We start from the raw sequence: 27,909 nt of genomic DNA on the forward strand, positions 1-27,909 counted from the left end.
TAAGGCTAAATTCATGTGCCCCAGTGCTTAATTTGTGCCAGGGTTTGCCTGGGCTGAGCCCTGGCACCTGTAGGCTTGGCAGTTCATAGCCCCAGCACCTCTGAGCTTGCTGCCTCATTTATGAATGTAAAAAAAATTGCTTGAGCCCCAGCACCTCTTTCAGTACAAATTAAGCATTGTATGCCCCCTCTGTATTTGCTCCCTGAAAACATTTGATCCAGTAAGTTTTACTTGCCTGGATGTTCATAGAAAGCAACTGGCCAAGTCACAGGTGTGAGCATTCATATCAGAAGTTCTCTTACACTTATCTATTCAGGGATCAGAAATAATACCACATGAATGCTCTAGCAATCACAACTAACCAAGACACTGGAATCACAAATACTGAGTATTGCATGTTGCAATCAATCCATATAGGGCAAGCATTCACCAAGTAAATGTGAATAATGAATCCATACGAGGGCAGTGCACTCTGCTCCCAGATAGCCCCCTGTTCCACCAATGGAAAAGGAGGCTCTGATCATTGGCTACCACAGTGGCTGAAATCTGACGTTCACAATCTGTGAGTACATGAAGGGTGTCAACACCAAGGAAGGAATGTAATTATTTAGGGTGGTACCAGGGGGTAAAACAAGGAGAAATGGGATGAAACAAAAGCCTGGTCAACACTTAAAGTTTAGGCCGATATAGCTCCAGCATTCAGGGGTGTGAAAAATCCATGCTGGTGAGCGCTGTAGCTATGCTGGGGAGTGCCGCAGCTATGCTGATCTAACCCGCAGTGTAGACGTAGCTAGATTGATGGGAAAATGCTTCTGTCAACCTAGCTACCACTGCTCGGGGAGGTGGTGTTCCTACGGCGATGTAAAAACTCCTTCCATTGCTGTAGGCTGTCTACGCTATGGATTATGCTGCATAGCCACAGTGCAGGAGCTAAGCCGCCATAGTCCCCGTGGTGCAGACATGGGCAATGAAAAGAAAAGTGTAGACTGGTTGTGGGAAAACATTTCAAGCCAGCAAGCTGTGTCAGGCTGTGGAGTGACTTCCCCAGGCCATGGGCTGGATGCCTCTGTGCCTGAGACCTTTTGAACTATGCTGAAGAAAGCATTCGACAATGTCCAACAGGAGACAACCCTGCCCTGGCTCCTGGGAGAGGAGCTGGATGTTCCAATGGCCTGTTCCCATTACTAACCCCTAGGATTCTGTGAAGCAAAGGCTAAGACACTGCCAGGACTCGGCAGCTGGCCCCACGAGAGGCTCCTCTGGCTGCCCCTGCCCACAGGGCTGGGGCTGCCTTGCAAACTGGGCTGCATCCTGAACCACTGGAGCTGTGAGAATGGAGGCAGAATGTGAATGCTGCACCCACATGACTAATACTGGCTTCCTCTAGCAGAGCGGCTGCTGCTGCGCCTGCTGCAGAGTGACTGAACCTGGGGGAGGGGGAGCGAGGCGGCTGTTCCTGACAGCCACAGAGGAGAGGAAAGTGGTGAGAAGAAGGAAGAGGAGCACAAGTGAGAGAGCCATACTGTGCCGAAAGGAGCCAGGTCCAGCTGGAGCCAGGTGATGGACGGAGGAACCATCTGGCAGGCAGGGTGATGCTGTTGTTCCTGCTCCACAGGACATTGGTAAAGAACCACTGGAGAAAGTTTTCCTGGGCCTGGGTGTTCCTGAGGGGAGGACTGCGGGGGCCTGGGCTAAGCGTCCAAGTTTAGTCTGGGATGTGTCCGGCTTTGGTGCAGCAGCTAGGGGTCTGCAGGGAGCCGCAACAGGCTGGGGTGTATACCTGGTGCAGTCAGGAAGCAGGGGCTGGGGGGGAACTGAAATCATCAAGTGGACATTTAGCATTCAGCACAGCTACCAGCAGCTAGCAGAGCTCAGTCGGCTTTCCGGGAGGCACTGGACTAAGTTGCCCCAGGGAGTGACTGAGAGCCCCGTGGGCACAGGGTACATGCTTTGTGTGCTCCCAGAGCAATGGCCCAAGCTCTGGATGGGGCACATGTTTGGAGAGGTCATAAAATCCCTGTATGGCATTTGCCTGGGTGTGTTCTGGCTAATGAAGTGAATGGGCCCTGCCCTTAGGCTGCTCCCTGGACAGACCGCAGGGAATCCTAGCATGCAGACCCTTTGCCATGGGAACAGTCAGTTTGAGGGGACTCCCTCCTCTTCTGACTGTAGCACAGATCCTGCTGCCCAGGACAGTCCCAGGGAATCCCAGGCTGGAACTCAGCTCCCCCTTCTAAGCATCCCTATTAAAGGGAGATTGCTTTTACTGGACTCCTGTACAGAATGGGTCCTTTTGTCATCCTGTGATAGGGTCACCTTCACTGCTGCAGAGATTGTTCAGGCTCTCATGGGAACTATAGGCCCCTAACTGAAGGCCAGGCAGGGGGCCTGGCACCTCCCTGGGGTAGACGGTTACTGGAACTTGCTGCAGGAGAAGTGTCTTTGTCTTTACCTTCTTTTGTCTTTACATTTGTCTTTACCTTCCCCAGCTCGTTCCCTCTCCTATCCGGCAGGCCCATTGGAATGATTTGAGATGAAGAGTGTACCAGCATTCTGGACGACCAGCCCTCCTCTGCAAACTTCAGCCCCGTTTGGCTCTGCTTGGACCAAGTTAAATGTTCGGGGGATTTCCGCCTGGCTCGGTTCACATGGTTGTGCAGATCCAAGGCAGTGTCTTCTAATGGGTGGAACAGATGAATCAGAGACCACATGCAGGACATGCAGATCTGAAGCTGGCACAGCTGTGTTCTGATCTTCAGTCCCTAATTTATCCAAGGGCTGGAAGCCCTTCTCACCTCAACAAATTTCGCTGCCTCTGTATTGAACCCTCTGGCTTGGACCCCATTAGTCTGGCCTGATCACTGAGAGCAGCTGCTGATCCCAGAGCTTCTGTGGAAGCAGGATCCCTAGGGTGGACTTACCTTTGGGGACAACTTTCAGTCCATGCCTGACTAGCTCAGAGAATGACAGCAGCAAGTTGGTATCACCGGGATATCAGTCGTGTTGTGGCTGAGGATTTGTTGGCCAAAGCTGGGAAGGATGGGTGCTTCCTGGTGCGAGACAGCGAGTCCGTGTCTGGGGCGTACGCCCTTTGCCTGCTGTAAGTGCCCAACTCACTTCTCATCTTTGTCTCTCTCTGTTCCTTTTCCTTTTTCAGGTTCTGACTCTTGTCACTTACAAACCTGCTTGTTCTGCCAAAAGGCTCTGACCCAGAGACCCAAATCCCCAGTGCCCAGACCCAGGGTGAGAAGCAGGCTGAACTTAGGTGAATGGTTCCTGGAGATCTCTCTCTGCACCTCAGGCTGGTGCCAGCCTTTTTAATCCCTTTTGTCTCTGACGGTGCGCTGACTCCTTGGAGCATTCCTGGAGAGGTCAGTAGGGAATAATGACACAGAGATGCCCTTTGCTAACGAGGGCCACCTGATCCTATGGTGTAAACATGCACACGCGCTCGCACATTGCTGTGAGAATCTGGCTCTGGTGTCTCAGGCTGCTCATCGTGGGAGTGACTAATAATATTGCTGAGCGCTGATAGCCTTCAAAGCCCTGCACAGACATTTACCAAGTGGGTAAGGATTGTATTCCCATATGGGGAAACTAGGCACAGCGAGGTGAAGTGACTTGGCTAACGGCACAAAGTGAGACAGTGGCTGAGTTAGGTTTAGACCCCTGGTGTCCCTGGTTCCGAACCCATGCTCCAACCCCTAGATTACAGTGCAGCTATATCAATGGAATGAGCATGAGTCTTTCTAGTAGAAGTGACCACACAGCCTGACTGTAAGACAGTCCTGGCTACACCTTGAGTGATGTAACCTGGGAACCCTCTTTTCTGAGAAGTGGCTAAATGAGATATCCCATCACCAACGGCCCTTCCCCATGCAGGGGAAAATCCTGTTTATAAGGGGACCTGGAGTGCAAGTGGCTTTGCCTGGTTTAAACAAAAACAATGAGGAGTCCTTGTGGCACCTTAGAGACTAACAAATTTATTTGGGCATAAGCTTGCATGACTAAAACCCACTTTATCAGATGCATGGAGTGAAAAATACAGTAAGCAGAATATATAGCATGGTACATGAAAAGACGGGAGTTGCCTTACCAAGTTGGGGGTCAGTGCTAACGAGCCAATTCAATTAAGGTGGAAGTGGCCTAATCTCAACAGTTGACAAGAAGGAGTGAATACCAAGGGAGGGAAAATTACTTTTGTAGCGCTAACAAAGCCAATGCAATCAGGGTGGCCCATTTCAAACAGTTGACAAGAAGGTGTGAGTTACTTTTTGTAGTGACCCATTCACTCCCAGTCTTTATTCAGGCCTAATTTGATGGTGTCCAGTTTGCAAATTAATTCCAGTTCTGCAGTTTCTCGTTGGAGTCTGTTTTTGAAGTGTTTTTGTTGAAGAATTGCCCCTTTTAAGTCTGTTATTGAGTTCCAGGGAGATTGAAGTGCTCGCCTACTGGTTTTTGAATGTTACAATTCTTGATGTCTGATTTGTGTCCATTTATTTTTTGCATAGAGACTGTCTGGTTTGGCCAATGTACGTGGCAGAGGGGCATTGCTGGCACATGATGGCATATATCACATTGGTAGATGTGCAGATGAACGAGCCCCTGAAGGTGTGACCGATGTGGTTAGGTCCTATGATGGTGTTCCTTGAATAGATATGCGGACCGAGTTGGCAACGGGGTTTGTTGCAGGGATTGGTTCCTGGGTTAGTGTTTCTGTTGTGTGGTGTGTAATTGCTGGTGAGTATTAGCTTCAGGCTGGGGGGGCTATCTGTAAGCAAGGACTGGCCTGTCTCCCAAAGTCTCTGAGAGTGGCGGATCGTCCTTCAGGATAGGTTGTAGATCCTTGATGATGCGCTGGAGAGGTTTTAGTTGGGGGCTAGCGGCATTCTGTTACTTTCTTTGTTGGGCCTGTCCTGTAGTAGGTGCCAGCAGCCCTGCTCTGGGAACAGGATCTGTGAAATGTGGCTGCGGAGGCAGTGACTCTGGGGTCTGATTCTCCATTTACACCATGTTCAATTAATCAGTGTAAGGGGGAGCAGAATCAGATTCTTAGACTCCAGAGAGCCTGCCCCAACTGTGTCCCCATCTGTCCTAGCAGCGTCTGCCTCTGATGTGGGTGTCCAGTAGAGTGACTACACACTGTGTGAGACTGCAGGATCCTGCTAGTGCTGTGAGTGCGGGAGTGAATCACGCAGGCGGGTGCAATCCACCCTCTGCAAAAACAAAGTCACCCCAAAACTCAGCAGCAGCCAGCCCACAAAGCACACAGTTAACTCTTTAGATTCCAGGCCACAGAGATCCTTTAAATGTCCATCCCTGGCATGGGAATGTGTTTGCTAAGTCCTCACCCATGCATGGCACTCCACAAAAAGTCCCTGATGAGGACAGTATGTGCAGGGAACTCAGAGTGGAGTTTTGATGGGGGCAGCCTATTCCCCCCATGCTCCACGTATTAGTAATTCCTCTAATAATTCACTCTGCGCTAGGTGGTCCCTGGTACCCAGACCCTACTGGTGCCCTTAAGTCTAAAGTGGCATTCTGCTCTAAAAATGCCTGTATACAAATGGAAGTGAAAAGCTGTCATTTTTTTTCTAGCAGCCAGTGCTGCAAACTCCCCTGGGATCGGATAATTGCGCTGGGCTCTTTCTGGCTTATCAGCAATAAAGTTCTGCAATTAGCTAGTTAGTTAAGAATTGTGTGGGTGATGCAGGAGCTACCACTGAGCCAGTTCCTCTCCTCTAGCTGCACTGGCTTCTGTAGGCTTTATAGGAGTAAAAGACTGTGAAAACCAGTTTGTCACTGCAGTCAGCAGATCTGGACTCTGATGTGCATGGCGCTCAGATCTGGTGAGTAAGGAGGAGCCATTTTTATACAGTCACATTTCTGATCGTAAACACAATTTAAAATTTGCACTAGCAGGCAGAGCAAGCTGTGCAGCTGTGCAAGGACTGGATGAGCAGAGATTCTGTAGGTCAGGGCTGAGTGCATTGGCAGATCTGTGTGGGAGCTCAGGGCTGGACTAGCCAGGGGTCCTGCGGCTCTGGATCAGAACGTAGTAGCAGGGCTCTGCACTGCATTTGGCTAGCCAGTGCTGTCCAATTGCTCGTATTCATGAGGACGACATCGTATCAGATTTACCTAAACATGTTTAAAGCCTTTGGCTGGAGCTTGACTGCTGGGTGTGATCTGAGTGGGCAGGTGTCCCTTTGTGCTGTCAGTGACTGAGCTGCCGCACTGATCCCAACTCCCAACCAAGCGACACATCTGCATAACTCACTGAAAGCTCAGCTAGTAGTCAGGGTGCTGCAGGAATAAGATGCTATTCCTTTAAGAGTCTTGGAAGGATGCCGTTCCATTTCCGATATTTTCCTGGCCCAGAGCATGGTATAAATTACAAACACATGGTCCTGAGGAGTGTGGGAGGCGCAGCGCATGCTGGGGATTTAACCAGTGAGCTGCCCAGGCCCCCAGAACTTGCAGGGGCTTAGATACTGCTAAGCACTTTTTCTCTCCAAAGCTCCTACTTTGGCTCTGAGTAGCTGTGGGGTGTTTGGGCTCCCAGAGCAGGATGCGCTCTCACTAGCCCAGGCCTAGGCTGTCCTTTTGCGGGCAGTTTAATTCACACTTGAACAGGAGTGGCCACATGAGCTGCAGGAAGTCTGGCTCTTCAGCACAATACCATGGGTCAGGCCCACCGTACTTCAGCTGAGACCCAGAATTGGAAGCATCTGTAATCAGTGGCCTCTCCTGAAAACTTTGCCCATAAAGTCCTTTTGTGCTTGGCCTGTCCCTTGAGAAGGCGGGAGGGAAATGTGTCACTCAAACCCTCCCGCCACACACCAGAAGTGATGGCTCAAGTCAGAACCAGTATCCAGCTGCAATGGCCTTGTGGGGGGTTCTTTGGCCAAACAAGGATGTTTATCCATGTGACAAGCCAGTTAGCTTCAGGCTTCAATGGGGGCAGGGCATACGTCCATCAATGGGGCTCCCTGTCGTGTGGCCTGGGTTGGGGGCAGCTACTACAGCTTAGATATTTTTATTTCCAGGGTTAGAAGCTTAATTTCTCTGCCTCCTTTGTCCCAGGTACTAATTATGGGTAATGCTCTGAGAGCCAATTGGGCCCTTTATCACAGTGCTGGGGATCGTTGACTGCTGCTCCCAAATGGGACAGAAATTTATGATGTATTTGTGTTGTGGCAACACCCAGAGGCCCTGTTGGGGTAGGGACTGCACTCACATACACATGGTTAGAGACAGTCCCTGCTTCAGGGAGATCACAAGCTCCCCAGACAAGACAGAAGCTGGGAGAATGGGAGTATTATTGTCCCTCATTTCCCTGAGAACAACTGGTTTCCAGATTCATCCAGATATAGTGGAGCTCATGGGTGCCGCTGTGATCCCTTCCTGCCTTCCTAATGGGCTAAAGGCTCTTCCCACCGTCACTGGCCCCACCTGACTGTTAGACCCACAAGGGTGGAAATGTGGTGTTGATACTTTGTTGTTTCCTCCTAGGTTCCAGAGGCACGTGCACACCTATAGGATCCTGCCCGATGAGGAGGGGCTGCTATCCGTGCAGGTGGGTGGAGTGGGGTCCACTGGCTGCAGGTGGGAAGGAGGCAGCTGTAGCAGAGATGCCCCAATCACTAGTATTGCTGTCCCTCGAATCTCTCTCCTTTGGGTGTGCTTAAGGCACCTCTCTGCATGGCTTCTAGGCATGGAGATCCCCTGTTGGCTGCGTGATTTGGGGTTTGCACAGGAAGCAGATGTGGAAGGATCTTGCCTCCACCCTCTACTCTGCAGATGCAAACGGGAGGGACACACCACTGGCAGCATCTGGGGATGGGGTGTATGTGCCTCCCTCCCTGCTGGGAGCCACAAACTAGCACTGTGGTTTCCTTTCTGCGTAAGACACCTGCAGTGCTCAGAGCCCACAGGATGTGTTTCCTTTGCACAGACGTAGTGCGTCATAGCCTCAGACTCATCTCTGGTATGGCCTTGTGCTCAGCGACAACCTGGGAACACAGCTTGCTGGCCGCTCCATGCTGATATTGCATGCCTTCATTAGACGTTACAATCATAACTGGGATGGCTCTAGAGAAACATCTACTCCTTCCCATTTCCTTTCTGACCCACCTTCAGTTTCAGCTGGATACAGGATTCTTGTTCACTTCCTGTCCTAAACTGCTGCGTGTGATTGGGTGACATCTCTCAGAAAACAGTGATCACATCCCATCCCAGAGGTGCTCCCTTTTACAGCCCTGCACTGCTCCACCCACTCAGATCAGACCTTGGCTCTTAGCATGTCCCCACTTCTCCCCTAACTTGTGCCAATGGCACCAACCTCCATGCCCCTTTGGGTCTTCCTCCCATTCCCATCTTTCTGACGGCTGCCAGGTTGCCCCCTTGTGTGTGGAATGATCTCCCTGTCCCAGAGCCCCCATCCTCTCCTCACTCAAATCTCTCCTGAAGACAGATGCCCATGATCAATGACCCACATTAGGCAAACTCCCTCCCTCCCCAGCACGATGTCAGGGCAGAGGAGAGAAAGCTAAGGCTATTTAATGTTCTAAGTGAGCGCCCTCCCCAGGGTCTTGTGGAGTGTAAGTTCCTTGGGACGAGAACAGTCTTCCATTGCACCCTGAGCCGAGACAGGCTCATTAGCTGCACCTAACAGAGAGATATAACATTTCTAATCGTTCCTGGGCTGGCTGCAGGATGCCATGGGTATCCAGAGTCTGGGGTGGGATGCGCCAGAGCAACAGCCATTCTTCGTCTGCCCTTAGACCATCCAGGGCATCCAGGCCAAATGCTTCCGCACCCTGACTGATCTAATAGGGGCCTACCAACAACCCAACAATGGTCTGGTGATCCCACTGCTCTATCCTGTGAACAGAGCAAGAGAGCCAGTGGAGGAGGACTCTGGTGAGTCTGGAGGGGCTGGGGGGGTGCGTGTGTGGTGAGGGGGGCATTTAGGGGGCTGGATGAAGGACTGGGGAAGGAAATGAAATGGGGGGATGTGGAGGGTGCAGATCGGCCATTCAGCTCCCCAAGAGAGTGAATTATAGTCTTCTCCTGCACCTAATTGTGCCTGGGGTTCATGGCTTAAATGGGGTGTAACATTCCACTCACCCCACACCCGATTGACCCAGCGAGGATGCTGGACACAATGGGGAGATCAGGGATGGGCTTGGGGGAGGGGAAACTGGTTACTTTTCTCTCTTAAGGTACTGTGCCTTTGTGTTTGCAGATGGTGAAGATGGCAGAGCCAGCCACCCTCCAAGCCTGGTGCCTCACAGTGGGATCATCGCGGGCAGCACCAGTGGGTGGGTTACTGCTCAGCCAAACAAGGCCCAGATATCTCAGCAGCTGCAGCTGAGGCTGCAGGAGCAGGTTCACAGCAGGTACTGCCTGGCACCTCCACACCTGTCACAGAGCAAGTAGCAAGCACTATATACTGGGATGTCCAGAGGCTGCTGGAGTGAGCTACCAGTGCATGTGCCAGGAGAGCTAGGGTGTCCCTTCCCTTCCTGCTATGGAGAGTGGAAACTGTCCCATTGGGAAGGGTGAGGCCACAGCAGTGAGGGGGGGAACTGGACAGCTTGAGTAAAGGGCAGAGTGGGGGCTGTACCTCTAGCACCTGCCTTTGCCCACAGGTGGCACTAGAACACCCCTTCTTGCCCAACCCCACGTGGTGAGAGTGAGATTGGAGAGCTCAGAGTGACTGGCAACCAGCCCTGTCTTTTCCCGGAGGTCTGCAATAGCCGCTGACTTTCCACATCATGGTGCCAGGGGCAGTACCTGCATCAGCACAACGGGGCAGGCAGCTGGGGCTGTCAATAAGAAATTCCCTTGCACGCTCACACATCCCCACCTGTTGCAGCCCGGCCAGCGATTTCATGGGATTCATGGCCGACTACCTCAGTCACCACTTACAGCTTGACCTGGAGGCCCTGAGGAATGGGAACCTGCAGCTGAGACACCTGAGCACAGCCTTAGTGACCGCCTGCCGTGGGCTGCACAGGTGAGTAATGAAGGGCAATAGACTCATCCTAGTCAGAGGCAGAAAAGCCCGATGAGGTCCTAGGGCTAGGTTATTCTTTCCTGTCTGTTCTCTAGAGACAGGACGTCTGGTTTACATGTCTCATACCCGGCCCTCTCAGTTCTTCCTCTGGGCATCTCATCTGTGCTGGGTACAGATGCTGTCTGCTACTTTACACGCTGGCCAGCAGTTCTCTGCTGGGTAAAATTGGCATCTGCTGCTTTGAATACCTTCCCCTCGGGAGTCTCGTATGTGCTGGGTACAGATGGCACCTGCTGCTTTGCAGAAGAAAGTCCCCCTGGGAGGAGGCAGCTTGCACAAGGCCTTTGCGAGGAAGCCAGGCCAGTTCCTGCATCCAGAGCACCTGGAAGCTGCAGACCTCCACGAAACCCCTGTGTGAATTTCTTCTTGTGTGGATTCTGGGGGAGTGTGGTTCACTGAGCTCATCCACAAGCCGAGAAATCCCCACCTGGAAGGTCTCATGCTGTTCCCTTTGCTTGGTCTCAGCCCTAATTACAGCCCCTTTCTCCTCCCTCCCAATTATCCCCCTCCCTCAGTGGCTGCATCCTTCAAATTCAAGTGCCTAAACAGCAGCTGTGTTAGCAAGTCACTGCAAAGCGCGCCCACATCGCAGAGCCAAGTCCCCCTGCAACAAAAGCCTTTAAATCTGGAGGCCCTGGCAAGATGCCGCAGCCAGGCCTCAGCCACCTCTGGAGATTGGAAGGCTTGGGGCAGCAGGGGTTCCAGCTCAGACCGTACCAGCCTGAGGCAGCTGAACTAGCCTCCTGCACTGCTTCCCTGAGCCCTGCAAACCAGGAAAGGGCACGTCTGTAATCCGGCCCTCAGCAGCCTCCTCATTTTGAGTCAGCTGCAGGGCACTGTGATGGAGCTTCTTGGGCAGTTACTGTCCCTGCTGGGACTCTGGGAGGGGCCTGATCCCAGCCCCCCCCTTGAGCTTTGTAGAGTCTTAGGCCCAGCCCTGCTTAGACTCCTCCGGCACTGAAAGTGTCTCTGGTTTGCTACACTCTCTGGTGGGAAGGACCTGTTCCTGGCACTGTGATGTCAGGTGGCACCACCTGATGGCAGTCCCCACGAGTAAGACAGAGGGGCCTGATGTGGGATTGCCGCCCCCAGCCCAGCTTCTCTGAATGGGTGTGACTGGTGGCTTATCAGGAACTGGGAGAGGACCAGCAGGGGTGTCCTGGAGACTGGCTCCTTGGACCAAACAGAGCTTCCCCACTCAGTGCTCTTCTCTTTGCAGTGAGATTGACTTCACGCTGGCTGGTTTAGAGACTCTGGCCAAAGTGTTTGACCCTCCGGCTTCCCCTCGGAGCCCCGTAAGAGAGCAGGTGAGCCCTCCCCTTCCCCAAAGTGCTGGCCCAGGGCAGAGAGCCTCACTGGAGGCGTCAGCACGTCTTTGCCTCCGAGGCTGGAGGGGGAAGTTGGTCATGGGGGATTTCATTGTTTGGGTTTGGTTTTCCTGCATATCTTCACCCATAGAGGGCACCATGCTCCTTTCCTGGAGCGAGGCCCAGCCAGCTGCCTGTGTTCATGAACCAAGTGCTGGAGCTCAAATCCAGAGGGAGTTCAGATGCAGCAGGCTAGATGCTTCAGTGAAGGTTGGAAATTGCAATGCAGGGACCTGGGAGAGGGAGAATACTTAAGTGGTGGGGTGCGGCAAGTCAGGGATCTGGTCTGGGACACCTCAGCTGGACTGACGCAGGCCAGAGCAACTGCCTGGGAGTGGAGACCTGTGTCCTGAGCCAAAGCCCCCCACGCTGTTCCAGCCCTAACCTGCCCTCACTGCTCTGCCTGTGCACCTCAGTCCTGTGCCGCAGCTCCCTGCACAGACCTCCCCCGAGAGGTGCTAATTGTGCTAAACTGGGTGTGTGTGTTTTGGTTCCGTAGAGAAGCGTCTTCAGACCTTCCCAACTATTTGCTAGTGACCCAAAGTGTAGTTAATAACCATTAGAGTAGGGTGACCAGATGTCCCGATTTTATAGGGACAGTGCCAATATTTGGGGCTTTTTCCTATATAGATGCCTATTACCCTACACCTCCGTCCCGATTTTTCACATTTGCTATCTGGTCACCCTACATTAGAGAGCTTTTTTTTTAGTTTGGCAAATAGTAAATTTTCTGAAAAATGCATTTGTGGGGCACCAAAACTATTCAGAAATTCAGCAAATAGTTTAGGCTGAGAATACCTAAAATTAAGTTTCAGAAATGTCAAAATGGTTCAAAAAAATCTCAATTCACGGCAACCTCCAAAATGCTTTGTTTGACCCAAGCAACATGTTTTTGCGTTTTAATAAGGAAAAAAAATCAGTTTGGACTCAAAATGAATTTTTTCAGATTTTCCAGTTTGGCTACCAAACTTGGGGGAGAAAAACCCAGTTTTTCATGCGGCTCTATTCTCCATAGGTACTGAAGTGACCCTGGAAACTGGCCAAGGTTTCTGGACATGTCCACTACAGTTTAATCTGTCATTGCTGCTTTAAAAGCACCAGGTATCAGAATCTGTCTCTCTTTCTGTTCAGGGTCTCCTGGCCAGCGATCCAGACCTTGAATTGCTCCTCAGCAAGATCGCCACTGTCAATCACCTGCTCTCCTCTCTAGAGAAAAAGGTACTAATGAGTTTCTAATCTCAGCACACATTGCTATGGCTTGGGACTGTTACTCTGCAAAGAAGCCCAGGGTAACAAGTTTGCCACACTGCAACCATGGCATATGAGCAGTGCATTTGTCATGGATTAAGCTACAAGAAGAAGAGAAAGAGAGCAGAAGTTAGAATTCCATTAAATATAGGGAGACTTAGAATTTAAGATCCCAGAGGAAGTAAATTTAAATTACAAGAATTACAGCAACAACCTCTGAAGAAATATCCTTTTATAAATTCCCCCATGAAGGGTAGAAGAGCTACTAATTGAAACCTTTACTATATCACCTAGCTCTCCAGACTAGAATAAGATCCTTAAACTTGAGCAAACTCCTGGGATAAATTAAAACTTCCAGATAGAGCAAGTTTCTACTAGGTTAAGCGCTCAGACATTACAGACAACTTCAGGAAGAGCCCAGGCCTCTCTTTAGATTAGAGGGAAGGAAATTCCTTCCACCTGGAGAATGCTTTATAGTTCCTTAGCCCCATCCCTAACAGGTTCTAGCCAATCAGCCCCCCCTCCCCCCCCCCACTCACAACTCGCATTACCAATTTAACACTTTCAAAAACCAGCCTCTGCCTCTGGGCCTCCCTGCTCTTTGAACTGCCCCACTGGGTCACCTGGTTCCCAATTCCTGCTCACTTTCGCTGAGATATCTATCACAAGCAGTGTGACATTGCCACTCCTGCGGGACAGCCATGAGGGACAGATCTGTGTCATCGCCTCCTTCCTAGAGCAGGGCATTGTGATTTGTAGCCAAGCCATCACTCTGGATGCCTCCATGGCAAAGCTGACAGAGTCTCTGTACGGCTCTCCCAAACACGAGCTGTTCACCTTGTCCCCACCCTTGGTGAGAGGAACGCTGGACGGGAGGGAGCACATTCTGCTGACTGTTGCCTGGGTTCTTCACCCTGATGGCTCCAGCACTGCCCAGTCAATACATGCCAGATAGTGCCAATAGCTGATTGGTAAATTCAGGCACCAAAAGAGGAGGTGACTGGTTGCAAGCAAGTCACTGGCAGGGCCAGGAACAGAACCCAGGGCTCCAGTCTCCCTCTCTGACTAATAGGTGGTGTTGCCTTCACTTTAATCTGTGCAGACACAGAGCAAACAGCAAGTGGTGCCTCATCAGGACCCAATTCCAAAGTTCCCCCTGCCACTTGTTGTGCTTAGCAGGAAGGCCAAGCCATGCCCTGCAGCCAGCAACATGTTAGAATCTCCTGCTCCCACTAAACCCTAGTTCACCTGCTGGCAAGGCAGCTGGATTTGAACCCTCTCCCTTGGGCAGCTGGTTCCTCTGTTTGTGTTGCTTACCACCTGCCTGCCTGTCTCTGACTCTTTCTCTGTAGGTGCTGAAGACACTGCAGGAGACAGTGATCAAGCACAAACTGGCTCTTCCCAGTATGGCTGCGGTGCACCCACCTGCTGCCAAGCCCATGGCTGTGCAGAGCTTTGAGGTGAGAGAGGCGCCTAGGTGTGGCGAGCTCCGCTGCACTGCTCCTTTCGGGCCTTTGATAGGGCCTTTCCCAGCACAGGCAGAGACTAGGGTGGGCATGATCAGCGTGGGCCCTACATAATGTGGGGCCTGCAGCTTGTGGGCCATCTGGGCAGTGGGATTGTAGGAGAGGCAACATGGGGTGTGATTTCCCCTTCAGTCAGCTGAGAAAGCCAATCTGGAGGGAGGGGCAGGAAATCTGTGGGGCTGCCCTTCTCCTGTTCTCCAATGGACAGCGGGAGCTAGCGTGAGAAGAGCTGGTTTATACCTGCCACAATACATTGGGATTCAGACATAGGGGTGGAGGAAGTCAGCCTTCAAGCAGCTACAGCACCTGCCTAGTGAGCTCATGCGAGCAGTGCCCCTCCAGCAGAGGGGTAGCCCCTGGCCCATCTGTACACTCCAGGGAGATACAGAGATAAAGGGGCTGCTGCTGCCCTCAGTTGCACCCAGCCTAGTTGCACTTGCCTCAATAACCTAATTCTTTGTGCTGCAGGTGAAAGTGGGCAAAACACAGAGGGCTTCTCTGACAGTGGACGTGGAGTCTGGGACAATGGCTATCACAAAGAGGGGCTGCAGCTCTCCAGAGGAGACCATCTCTCAGGACAAAAGTAGGGGAAACCCCTTCATTCCATTGACTTGGCGTAGGCCTTGGAAGGTTGTTGGGTAATTGGCCCACTGTGGAAGTAGACCCATGGGAGAAGCAGCAGTGAGAGGTCAAGAATACTCTGTGGTGCACAAATGGAACATGACCATCACTAGGCTGCCTGGCTGAAGCCAGGGTGATGGGCTCCTTCATCCTGGGTAATCTGTTGAACAGTTATCCCAAGGACGGGAGGAATAAGCCAGAGCCTGCTGGATGCACACAAGAGCCCCGCTTGGTGAGCTTAGTGCCGGCTGCCTTCCTGCAGTGTGACATCCTGGGGGAGTGAGGGGCAGCCGTATTCACAGCCCTCTGTGTCATGCTGAGAGGCAGCAGCAGGACCCTTCCTTAGGCGTGTATTGGCTGTGCTTTCGGGGGTTGTGCTGTTCTGTGTCTCACTGTCGCTGGTGTGGCTGTCTTCAGTCTTGCAGCTGATTAAATACCAGAGCATGCAGAGCAAAGTGAGGCTGGTGTATGACAGAGACCAACACAGAAGCCTGACCAGGGACTTCATCTTCCAGAACGCACGGGTAAGAGATCCTCCCCAGGCTGGGCTCCCGCCAGCTTCACTGCAGCAAAAGACTAGGGCTAGGTCTCAGGGCAGTATTTGCCCCTGCTGCAGACTAGCCCTGCTTGTGGGCTGGCATCCAGGCTCTCTCTGCCCGGCCTCTGAGAATTGGCCGGTAGGAAACCCACTTATGCTCTGCTGTATGTGGGCAATGAGGGGATGTTGGCGTGGAACGTGCAGGGGCCTGAGAGCAAGCTCTCTGAGGATGGATGTAGGGTGTTCTGTTCCCCCCAAAGGGATCACTGAAAAAGTGGGTGAGGGCTTCCCCTCAGCACCCAGGAGATGGAACATCACCATGAAACTAGAGAGGGGAACAAGGGGCTTCAGCCCATCCTAAGAGCCAGGTGCTCATGTGGCTGTGCAGCACTGCCCTCTGCTGGTGTGGGAGAGACCTCTCAGGCAGCACTGCTTTCCACCTCTGGTGTGAGTCGGCAGAGCTGGCCCTTAGCTTATTGGTATCCTGTAGAGAGGAACCAGTATCCTGATTCCCTGTCTGTTTGCTTTTCCCTATGCGCCTCGCATGTGTGTTTACAGGTAGCTGATGACCATGAATCACCTAGATACTATGCTGGGAGGCGCAGTGAAGAGAGCTAATCACAGACTAACCCTAGACCCTGAACTGTTCAGCAAGGAGGCTTGGCCTGTGAGGCTGCAGTGTGCTCCATTGCTTTCTGCTGGAGCATGGGGCCTCCTCTCCCTCTACTCCTTAGCTGGTAGGAGCCTGGAGATTTGCGGCCTGGGGTTTATTATTATAGTGGGCCCGAACCCCAGTGTACTAGGCACTGTCCCACACAACATGAAAAGACAGTCCCTGTGCCAAACAGTTCACATTAAGTGAAGACGAGAGATGACAGGTGGATGCGGACAGACAGACGGGGGAGAACTAGGACACAATGAGACAATGCTGGTCAGCACGACTGACAGTGGTCTTGCCACACCAGACAGCCCAACCATTGTCAAGTTTTATTCTCATTGCCTCTTTCCATGATGCCCATGTGAGCTTGACTGTGGTCCTGGAGGCCCTTTCTCCTGTGCTCTTCTCCTAAGAAGTGGGTCGTAGGACAGTTACATCCATTGATCATCACTAGACACGGCGTTACAGCTAAAAGCAGGATTGTCCACCACTAGGGATGCTCCAGGGTGATACAGATGAGCCCTGCACTGAAGACTGGTAGTTAAACATTGGCCACCACCAGTCTGCAGATCTGTGGGGACAGACCTGTGGCTCAGCTTGGGCACCATGTTCTCTTGAACTCTGCCTTCTGTGTCAGGACCCAAGCAGGCAGTCGTGTTCTTCTCTTGCAGAAGCGAGAGGCCTTTTGTCAACTGCTGCAGCTCATGAAGATCCAGCATTCCAACCTGGATGAGCCAGACCTCATTTCTGTGTACGTTGGGACATGGAACATGGGTAAGGAGTAGGGACAGCTCAGAGACCTCCAGCGTGACAATGGGTTCTTGTTGTGAATCCAGGGATAGTTCTGGAGTTGAAATCTCTGCAGATTTCCAAAGGGAGCGATGCCCAGGAGTTCTGAGATCCTTGTTGAGTCCTGGTGCGGTGAGAAGGTTGGAGAAGCCCTCGCCCTCAGGCCTTACCTGGGCTCGTCTGCGCTATGGTGGGTCAATATCATGATGCACCTGCCACACCTTGTATTTTTGCTGTGTAAATAGAGCTGCTGATGTATGGTCAGTGGTGGTGGGACATGGCAGCAAACCTCAGAAACAAGAGGTCTCTTGGCTGGACTCAAGAGCTGCCATGGTACTTTCCATCCTTGACAGGGGACCTATTAGACCCCCCAGGGCCTGGAGCAGAATGAGAGGTAACCAAATCCCACTTCACCCAGCGTGGTTCCAATTCAAGGACTTGATATTCCACCAATGTGCTTGGGTTGGTGCAGGGGTGGGAAGGCAATTAAATGTAGCAATCTGATCCCGTCTCTCGTTTCCCCTCAGGCAGCGCTCCACCTCCCAGGTCCATGGCTTCATGGCTGACATCGAGGGGGTTGGGACAGACTCAGGATGAGACCACAGCTGGCATCCCACATGACATCTATGTTATTGGCACCCAGGAGAACTCGCTGGGGGACCGCGAATGGGTGGAGTTCCTGCGAGCCTCTCTGAAGACCTTGATGTCCATAGATTTCCGAGTGGTATGGGCCCAGGCCACCCCATTCACCCAATGCTAAGGGAGGGACAGCACCCATGTCCCCTAGTATCCCTTGTTCCTCTTGGCTCCCCTTACCTTACCTGCCCTCTCTGGCTTTGTAAGGAGGGTGCCTGCCAGCACTCACTCAGTTAAGAGCCTATTGGAAAGACTTACCTGCATCCAACTATTATTGGAAGTAGATCGCTCAGCAACCAATTGTCCTGGGGCTGTTACACCCATAACCAACTGCCTAAGATAAAGCCAGAGGGATCCAACACACTACCAGAGCCCTTGACAAGCAGGAAAGATGCCCTCCCCCAGTGGAGCCTGTTGTTGGGACCTGGTGCTCAGACACTTTGGTGGCTTGTTTGACCCCACCTTTCTGCTTCCTTCACGATCCCCCTTGCCACCTGGTGGCTGAAGGATTGGAGAACAGTTCAGGGACCCACAGATGCTTCCAGTGGGAGATGGGGAAGCCGAGCTCGTCCTCTCCCTTGTGTCCTCTTCTCTCTATCTCACGGCCCTGGCTTCTCTCTCCCTTTCTCCCCATTGGGAAAGTAATTTCTTCAGTTGAATTGAATTCTCTCTTAGCTATCCTCGTTGGTGCCTGCCTAGGCAGGACATGTTCTCTGATCTGTGTGGTGCCATTTTTCAGGCTGTGGCCTCTGCAGCTAGGCCTTGTGGCACGGATGGTCATGCCCAGAGAGCTGGGACGAAGGCCTGAGAAATCTCCCCACAGCCTGAGCTCAGACAGGCCTTGCCCAGAGCCCAGGAGTGAGCTAATGGAGTTTGGCTCAGGCCAGACCCAGCAAACGCTGCAAATCCAAACCTGATGTTGGGCCCAGGTAGGGGGTGTTTGTACACAAAGCTTCAGGGATGCCTTGCCCAGCTGCAGGAGGGTTGCCTATTGCAGCGTGATTTCCAGAAGAGGACAGTGTGCTCTCATTCCCCTACTCTTTCTTGGGGTGGTCTCACTCCCTTTCCAATCTCATTGCAGGTTGCCTTACAGTGCCTCTGGAGCATCAAGATTGTGGTGCTGGTAAAACCAGAGCACGAACGCCGGATCAGTCATGTGAACACGTCAAGTGTGAAAACAGGAATTGCAAACACACTAGGTGTAGCAAAAGGGGAAGGGCATCTGGGGGCTGGAGTGGGAGGAGAGGAGAACACTGTGGGGCAGGGGAGGGCTCGAAGGGCCATGTTGGGGTGGGAGGAGGGACATGTTCCAGGGCCATATCTGGGGAAGGGGCAGGGGAGTGGTCTGGGGTCTGTATCTGGGGCAGGGGGAGGGGAGCTGGGGAGCAATCTTTGGGTTGTATCTGGGGCAGAGGGGAGTGCTCCGGGGGCCATACCAGGGGGTGAGCAGGTCTCAGGTCCCAGTGGGGATCAGAGCATATGGGGACAGCCAGGTCCTGTGAGGAGCCCCCAGCAAGGGGAACACGCAGGGCTGAGGGCTGACTGTGCCTGGTGTGTTTCCTCAGGTAACAAAGGGGCTGTGGGCGTCTCCTTCCTTTTCAACGGAACGTCGTTTGGGTTTGTGAACTGCCACCTGGCCTCAGGGAGCGAGAAGACACACAGGTGATTGGGGGCTGCTTCCTGAACCCTGTGCCTATATGAGACCCTCAGGGGGCTGGGAATGCCAGCACAGCTGCCCCATAGCCAGTGCATCACCTCCTGTATTGATTAACCACGTCCTGGCCTTTCCTCTGCCTCAGCCACAGTCAGCCTTCATCTCAGCCTCCCGGCCATGGCCAGACAGCCTGGGTACTGGGCTGGACATGCTCACCCAAAGGCTGCGCTCTTCCAGCTGGCTGAAGTAGATGTGTGCAGGGCTGGGACACTGTCCAGCCTACTGCAGGGCAGGGGAGAAGCCAAGGTGTTGGCTTGAAGGGGCTGGGGTTAATGTCACTTTGATCACTGTCAAATTGGAAGGTAGGGGCTGGGAATTGGTGAGGTCAGGGAGAGGGGGCCTTGTGGGGGCAGGTAGGGATCAGGGCGAGCTGGGTCTCAGGGGGATCTGTGGAGGCAGGTGGGGTCCTGCGGATTTGCAGGGCAGTGGAGTCCTGGGGGATCTCCCTGATTTGCTCTGCCTTGTGCCACCCTCATCCGGTGCAGGCGGAACCAGAACTACAGTGACATTCTGCGCTCTCTGGTCCTGGGTGACAGGAGACTCAGCAGCTTCGACCTCACCCTGCGCTTCACCCACCTCTTCTGGTTTGGAGACCTCAATTACCGCCTTGATATGGAGGTCCAGGTAGGACACTGGTCCCATCTGTGCCCTGGGTTGCTGCTGAGCTCCACACAGCTGCTCTCGAGAATGGGCTACTTGTGGGAACACTCTTGGGGCAGGCAGCTCAGTCCCTCATCCCAGCCCAGCCCCAAAGGCATAAAGGGGATGGGTGTGGACTGTGAACACGGAGCTCCTTTTCTTCTCTGTGGACTCCTGTGGTGGGAGCCCGTGCTGGGGGAAGGGTACAGAAAAGCCCTGCAAACCTTAGCGCTTATGGACCTTCCCTTCTTCCTTCTCAGGACATCTTAGCTCATGTGAACAAAAAGGAGTTTGAGGCCCTGCTGGCCGTGGACCAGCTCACCCTGGAGCGTGAGAAGAACAAGGTGTTCCTGCGATTTAGTGAGTGCGATGGGGACAGATGGGGCTGATGCCCAGAGCACTGCCTGCCCGTCTGCAGCCTCGCCCCCAGCAAGGCTCCCGTATACCATGCCCCCTGGCCACCTCCTGCACTCACAATTCAACAATGCTTGAAGGCAGGACAAGCTCTACAACTGCTGCCAAAATGTGCAGGAGAGACTGGAGCCCCCAGGTCCCCAAAAGCAGCAGATACAGCACAGCCAGGATGGGGTTTGGGGTTTAACTGGGGTTTGGGCTTTAACCCCTGACATGATGCAGATAACAGCTATGGGCCAATGAGCTTCACTACACCCCCCACACCTAGACTCCACAGATTCACCCATCCAAGCCATCACGCTGTCGCCTACCCCAGCCATGAACAGTCTAGTGTCACCTCCCAGCTACATAGTGTCTAAATATGCAAGAAACTTTGAGGTGCACAAAAGAAACCCAGCTTCAGGTGGTAGGCTCAGTGAGGTAGATGGCTCAGCTTAGTCCCAGCGGATGTTTGTGCACAGTTCACTGCGCCAAGGAGAGACCCAGGGCTGGGTAGCAGAGGGGCTACAGGCCAGGGTGGAAGTGCTTTGGCAGAGTAAGAGCAGGGATGAAGTTCAGGGCTGAGGGGCGCTAGTAGATCTGTGTGTGTCAGTGGGGGAGGAGGTGGTTTTTCTAGTCTGACAGAATAATCTGACTGGGTTTCTCTGGCCTTGCCATGGGCTCTGTGGGCAGTATCTGCCTGCCCTGGGCTGTGGGTGTCTGGCGCGGTCTCGCCTCCAGGTCTTCCTGTTTGCTCCATTTCCAGGTGAGGGAGACATCTCCTTCCCTCCCACGTACCGATATGAACGGGGCTCCCGGGACAGCTATGTCTGGCAGAAGTTCAAAACAACAGGGGTGAGTGTCTGGCCTCGAGGGGAAGGGGCTGGGATCTGGCCAGGCCTCCTATGTGGGACTGTCCCAAGTGAGGTGCTCCATGGTCCTACCTGGCTGGGAGCGGGAATAGGACTGGGCCCGCAGGCTCGAGTCTGTATTCCAGCTGAGTTGCATTAAGGGTAGGGATGAAGACACAGTAGCTTTGAGCCATCCCTATTCTCAGGCTGGATCCCTGAAGCTCCTCTGGCTTGTGCTGGCTGCCTGTGGCCACGAGGGAATAGCTGGACCAAGGAAGTCCAGAGTGAGGCAATGGCAGGGCTGGGGTTAGGGCTCGAGAGCTCCTGGCTCCCAGCCCAGTGCTCAGCCCACGCTGCCTCACCCTACACTCCCTGCCTCTCTCGCGCTGTGATCTGTGCTGTCCCTGAACAGTGAGCAGCGGGGAACCCATGCCTTCAGGGACACTGGGATGAACGGCAGCCCTTGGGAATGAACAGGATAGTAACCTCCCTAGTTCAGCTGGGAGGGGAGATGTGCTGGGAGTGTCTGAGGCTGCAGGGAAATCCAAGCAGCTCAAACCAGGCTCAGCCATGCACCTAAAGCTTCTTTGCTCTTGGTTGCAGGTGAGAATCAATGTTCCCTCGTGGTGCGATCGCATCCTGTGGAAGTCACACCCTGAGACTCACATGCTCTGTAACTCATATGGTGAGTGAGGAGCCCCGGGAGCTGCCTGGGAGCACAAAGGCCATTAGCCTGGCACCTTCAAGGCCCAGTCTGGAACAGGGGCATGGAACAGTGGGTTTCTGTGGCAGTGACGTGGCTCCCTCTTCCGTGTTTCAGGCTGCACTGATGACATTGTGACCAGTGACCACTCGCCTGTCTTTGCCACATTTGAGGTGGGAGTGACGTCTCAGTTCGTGCCTAGGAAGGGTAAGGAGGCTGCCTCCCGTTGGCCACTGGACAGGGTGGGGAGGGCCTGCTCCCCTGGTGGATCTAGGGCTGGAGTGCTGCAGTCCTAGCCCCGAATGTGCTGAGTAGGTTCTGCCATCACTTTCAAACTGCAGTGTCCTCAGGGCCAACACATGTCGCCACAGGGCTACCAGCCAGCAGTGCTGGTTAGCATTGTTAGTGGGGAGATGAATAGGTCAGTCTTTGCCTGGGGAGTAGGATCCAAGGAACTCATTTTGCTGACCCTGCAGACAGACCTGAGCTATGACTGACCCCTCCCTGTTACTTTTGGGGTAGTAGCAATCTGACACCCTGCCCAGGTCCTCAAGGGGTCATATCAGCCAGCACGGGAACAGCCCATCTGAGGGGACAGATCTGGGGGCCAGGGTGGGGCCCCGTCAGCATACACTGATTGGCCGTTCTGTGCTGGCAGTTCCTGGCTCCAGCCCCGAGTCCCTGGCCTGCATCGAGTGGGACAGCGTCGAGGTGATTGTGAAAACAGCCAGCCGCAGCAAGTGCTACATTGAGTTCCACTCCTACTGCCTGGAAGGTGAGAGCAGCCTGGGCATCTCTACCGGCCACATGCCAAGCCTGCCTAGCACCTGGAAGGGAGACCAGCAAGGAAAACCTAGCGCTGCAGGGGGCAGCACAGGTGACATTCCTTACTGAGTCAGTGCTGACCCCGGTGCCCCAGTGCAGTGCTAAGGGGCGCTGTGTTGCAGAGGGCTCCTCAGAAGGGGGTGCCGCCCCGGAATCGTTACTGACCTCAGGGCCCAGGCTGCTGTGCTGCACGAGATGCTGTTTTTCAAGTGAGACGGACAGCCAAGCTTCTGGCCTTTTGCGCTCATTACATAGCCCAGGACATTTTGTGTGAGAATTGAAGTGTAACGCTGGTGTCACACTTGGGTTAGATTGTGACAACCTTAAGTTTCACAAGGATTGGGCCTCTTCTAAACTTCCTGTCCTGTTGTACACCATTGCTGTGCATGGTATAAGCAGCTGCTACATCTCATCTCAGAGGTGGCTGCATTTGAGCAGTGGGTGATGTGCTCTCTGTGCAGTCTGTTCCTGTGTTGGGATTCTTTTTCTGCGGGCAATGGGGCTGGCAGCTCTATCTCAATGGCAAACAACTGGGATTTGTCCTGGGTTGAGTCCACTCCCCTTCCCCATGGCAATGTGGTTGGTGCCTAGGAGAGGTTGGAGCTGGCAGGGAAGAGGCGTGAGGCTGGTAGCAGGTAGAGAGAGGGGTGGGTAGGTTGGCAGCAGGACACCACTTTGCTCTTGTAATTCTCTCTTAATTTCTTGCCAGAGTCTCAGCGGAGTGGGGAGAACAGTTCCCAAAGCAGCGACATCCCGGGCTTCCTCAAACTCAGCTGGTCAGCTAAACAGCTGCCAGTGGTAAGCACAGTGAGGGGGGTGGGGCTTGGGTGGGCTGGCAGGTATGTGCGTGGGCTGGCATGTGCATGTGTCTGGCACAACAAAGGGGAGGCAGGTGAGAAGGACATAGGCAGACTATAAGGAGTGACAGCCTGTAGACTTTGTCAGACTCCCTGGCTCCTCCACCCCTTCCCTGGCCCTGACTTCCCACCTCACTGGCTCTGAAATGCACCCCCATCCCCTGTTCCCCTGGCATACCCATTCCTCTCTCTCCCAGGCCCTGCCTCTGGGGCACCCCATCCCTCTCCCTCTGTCCTGACTCCCTGGTGCGCTCTTTCCCTGGCTGATCTCCTGAGTAAGTTCTTTTGCACACAGAGTGAACCCAGTGGTGAGCACTGGGGCTTTCTCCCTTGCACTACAGGACAGTAGGGTCACTGTGATGTCCCTGTACCTAAGCCCAGCGCTCAGGCCCAGAGCTCAGGCTTTGTGGCTGGATTGGCGGTTTGCAGATCTTCTGAGAGTTGTTGTCTCTCCCTGTGCAGCTGAGCCCGATCCTGTCGGACCTGGAGTACCTGCTGGACCAGCACCTGCTCCTCAGCATCAAGGGCATGGACAGTTGTGAGTCATATGGTATGTGTCCAGCACATCCTCTTAAAAGGGGGAGTGTTAGGGAGTGCCAGGATGGCACATGAACCTCACAGAGGGCTAAGGTGATTCCTACTGGGCTCCCTGTGTTCCGGAGCAGCCCAGAGCAGGGGACCAGGGGGATCAGTGTGAGCACCAACATTCATGAAGGGTCCAGGTTCCACTGTGACTTAAGCTGCCCCCTCCTGAAGCAAGGAGCAAGAGACTAGACTGAGGGACAGCAGCCAGGTCTCCTCACAGCAGTGCAGGGCACTGTCCTTCAGCCCCTGCTGCCCCTGGGACCCAGGGGGAGGACCTGGGGGCCTGCAGATAGTGCAGGGCCCTGACCATCAGAGCAGGCCCAGGAAGGAGAGGCTGATGCCTCACTGAAGACATGTGCTGTAGCCTGAATGTGGTGACCATGGAGACTGACTCCCATCTCCCCCAGGAGAAAATGGTTTCTCCAAGCTACAGGGAAACTAGGGGCACATCTGAAGTTTTGGCAGGACAAGCCACCCCCACCCCCAATGGACACTAGCTCTGTGTATATGAACAGCTCCATGCTCCTGGTGGATGTCACATTGTGGTGTGGCATCCACCAGTCCCTGGTCCTAGTACTTTTCCATGGGAATGTGTGAGTGGGAGGAGGAGGATGCTAGTTGCTGTTGGTGGATGCCTGAGTGACTGTGTGGTGCCCCACCCTCTGAGGTGATGCTGTGCTCTCTGGGCAGGTGAGTGCTGCATTGCCATGAGATCTATGGTTGGCAGCCTGGCCCAGCAGTTTGAGACTTTCCTCTTCCACCGGGGTGAAGAAACAGGCTCCATGCGTGGCTGGATGAAGGTCCGAGTCCCCAAGGACAGGCGGAGCACACGCGAGAGGCTCTACGGTAATACAGCCATGCCACTGAACTGCTGCTGCTTCAGAGATATGGGCTTCAGTTCCCCACTTGGGGACCAGGGAAAACCCAGAGAAGCTGGGGGGAGCTCCTCTGCAGCCATCTCTCCTGCCCCAGGAGGCACCAGGAAAGGCCAGGACTGGAATAAGTGGGAGCTCCCCTGCTGCCATTCCTCTTGCCCCCTTCCCTCTAGAGTTCCCAGCAGGGAGAGGCTGGGACTGGAGCAGCTGGGAGTTCCCGCCATCCGGGCTGACAGTTCAGTAGAAACACTTTCCTTTGCTGCATTCCCATTAACTGTTACAGTCTTCGTTCTGTGCAGAGTGGATCAGCTTTGAGACAGACGAGACGGAGTCCGACTTCCCGACCCTCTCCAAGCCAGCTCTGCGTGCCGTCAGGTAACGCTGCTAGCATGCCGCGCCTTGGCCATTAACCTGCTAGGATACTTGGTGCTGCCAGTCCAGGGCTCATGATGGGAGTTGTTCGGTTTGGTTTCCGAATGAGGGTGCACTCTGAGCGGGTGAAGTAGCTGCTTGTCCGTCTGTCTTCTAGGATTGTCGGTCCATCTGCCCTAGAGTGCCATGGTTGTCTCTCTGTCACGGTGTTGGGGATGTCGGTCAGTTTGTCTCTGCCAGGAACTGGGGTTGGGTTTGTCCCAGGGTGCTGGGATGATCTATCTGTTGGAGTTGTCTTTCTGGGCAAAAACACCCACTCGACTGTTGTCTGTTTCAGGAGCCGGCCCCTCAGCCTCCCGGATGCAGCTGGCAGTTACACCAATCCAGCCTATTTCATATTTGAGGGGGTCCCCAACACCTGGGCGCAGTGTCCCAGACTGCCTGAACCTCCTTACAGTCAGGCCAGTGACAGGCAGGCTGACAGGTACCTGGACCATTCTCCATGCCGCAGGCTCCAGAGCCTGACAGGAGCACAAGCCTGCTCCTCCTCCAAGGAACAGCTACAGAGAAGCCCCCACTACTCTGTGCCCGAGACCATCTCCTGTGGGCACCAGCTCAGCCCCTCCCAGATTGGGAGGCACAAGAGGCCCAAGTCAGCCATTCTGACGAGACACCCGCAGACGTCGGGTGACTGTTCCCTCACAGCCCTGCACATGGCCTGGTGCCTCAGTGACGTGGACACAGAGCCCCACAAGAGAGGAAGCTGCCTGGACCCCAGCCAGCCAGAGGGCCGGAAGAACCTGCTGCGCCACACCCGCAGCGCACTGGAGCCACCACCACAGAGCTGCTGGGAGGGGGCAGGGTCCCAGCGGGACACTCGCCGACTCAACCGTGCTAGAGAGGTATGTCCCGGGCAACCCGCACTGGAAAGCACCAACTGGCTCATGCGCCAGGTAGACATGATGCATCAAGACAAGACACCCCATGCCTGGCGAGGGCTTCGTGCTGGGCCTTGAAGGAACTTCAGGTGTAGGGAGGATGTTAATGCACAAATCTCTGGAGACCTGCGTGTAAATGTGTTGATTGGGCACCAGCGAGCTTGGGGTCTCCCATCCTAGTTCCCTTGTCCACACTGGGTACCACAGTCAGTCTGGCTCAGGAAAGGCCTGGGGCTGGAACAGTAGGATGCTGCAGGTCACAAGGGAGGCACCTAGCAGAGCTGTGAGGGCGGGATGAGCAGGGATAGCACAGGACTGGATTCAGGAGACTCAGCAGAGCTGGGGCTAGAGTCATTGCTTTGTAGTCCCCTGGCATGATGCTGTTGGGCCATATCCTGGTTCTTCTTTCTGAGTGGCCCTGTGGCAGTGGTGATCACCCCGGAGTGTTGGCATGTGGCTGAGCCGCTTGGGCCTGGAACAGTATGAGGAAGGGCTGTATGAAAACGGCTGGGATGATCTGTAATTCTTCAGGTATCGTAAGGATAGTGGTGTGTGAGGGCTCATTGGCTCATGTGTACCACTGTGCCTTACTGGAGTATGACCGTCCAGCTCGTGTGCCTCCAGACATCCTGGCAAGAGCTCTGAGTTCAGCGTGGGGCAGGAGGAGAGTTGGGGTCTCCTGGCTGAGCCCTGGATGCAGAGCGCAGGGCAGAGACTAGGGGGAGATGACCTGTGGAGTCTCATAGTCCTTCCATGTCCAATAGTCATAGGTGGTTGAGTCCCCTTCCTCCCTGCCTTGTGCTGCATTGCTGGCTTCTCCCTCAGTTTCTCTCCTTCTCTCCCTTGTCTAGAAATATCACTGACCAGGACCTGCTGGACACTGGCGTGCTGAGCACCACTCATCGGAAGCTCATCCAAGCCAAGCTCCACGAGAGCAGCCCCAGGAGCCTGCAGCAGGGACCCAGTCTGAAACCAAACCTATCATGAATCTGGCATCCAGACTCCTCCATGCCCTTCTAATCTCCTCTGGGTAGCTGCCTGGTGCAGGGGGTGGAGAGCTGCTGAAGGTGTTCTGTCCCTGGGACAGGGCCAAGATCCGGTGTCACTGGGCTAAGCCTCTGGATTGGAAATATCCCCCTTGCTACCTTCCTTTGCAACCTTCACTGTCACTCTGATATCCTCGTGCATAATCTCCCCTGGCGGTGGCTGCAGAAATGCCCTGTGCATCTGGCTGAGGCTTTGCCAAAGGCCTGGACCCAAAAGGATGTTTAGCCTTGTGGTGAAGCTTGCCACAACCCCAAACTGTCTAGCCGGGTTCCATGGAGCGGTGACTGGGAATTCAGGGGAGCCAGAACGTAGCAGGGGAGCCCCAGCAGCTACTGCGACGCCAGCACTAACTTTTCTTCCTTCCCTGTGTGAGCTTAGGGTGACCAGATGTCCCGATTTTATAGGGACAGTCCTGATATTTGGGTCTTTTCCTCATATAGGCTCCTATTACCATCCCGATTTTTCACACGCACTGTAGAAGGCTGTCCTGGAGGAGCTTGTGTGTGTATGTGATGTACGTGCACACACACTCACTCACTCTCGCTCTGCTGTGGTGCATTTTCTTTCTGGGAGGAAACACTGGTTCCATTTGCAATGTTGCTGCTGGTGCTTTTTGTCTCAACAGGTTCTTTCCTGTATCCCG

The 27,909-nt window shown here is 53.9% G+C and overlaps 1 protein-coding gene across 4 annotated transcripts; it reads left to right on the forward strand.

Moving 5' to 3' along the window:
• The first annotated feature begins 1,341 nt into the window (after positions 1-1,341).
• On the forward strand, positions 1,342-27,904 carry LOC102929300 (phosphatidylinositol 3,4,5-trisphosphate 5-phosphatase 2). Of its 4 annotated transcripts, none has more exons than XM_027817695.3 (27): positions 1,350-1,622; positions 2,490-3,100; positions 7,516-7,579; positions 8,787-8,925; positions 9,251-9,326; positions 9,884-10,024; positions 11,304-11,391; positions 12,583-12,669; positions 14,052-14,159; positions 14,694-14,808; positions 15,264-15,370; positions 16,714-16,816; positions 17,359-17,555; positions 18,549-18,666; positions 19,033-19,129; positions 19,667-19,805; positions 20,081-20,180; positions 20,980-21,068; positions 21,668-21,749; positions 21,885-21,974; positions 22,426-22,542; positions 23,302-23,390; positions 23,912-23,999; positions 24,725-24,880; positions 25,209-25,284; positions 25,619-26,183; positions 27,071-27,904. In XM_027817695.3, exons 2-27 carry the CDS (start codon positions 2,964-2,966, stop codon positions 27,080-27,082), a joined length of 3,180 nt encoding a protein of 1,059 aa, XP_027673496.1. In that variant the 5' UTR covers positions 1,350-1,622; positions 2,490-2,963; the 3' UTR covers positions 27,083-27,904. The 4 variants fall into 4 exon arrangements, with proteins under 4 accessions (XP_043377771.1, XP_043377770.1, XP_027673496.1 ...); XM_007055280.4 differs by having other exon boundaries at positions 1,351-1,622; positions 9,251-9,404; XM_043521836.1 differs by having other exon boundaries at positions 1,342-1,622; positions 18,549-19,129; positions 27,071-27,865.
• Positions 27,905-27,909: the final 5 nt, after the last annotated feature.

Source organism: Chelonia mydas, chromosome 9, assembly GCF_015237465.2.
Source record: "Chelonia mydas isolate rCheMyd1 chromosome 9, rCheMyd1.pri.v2, whole genome shotgun sequence".
NCBI lineage: Eukaryota > Metazoa > Chordata > Testudines > Cheloniidae > Chelonia > Chelonia mydas.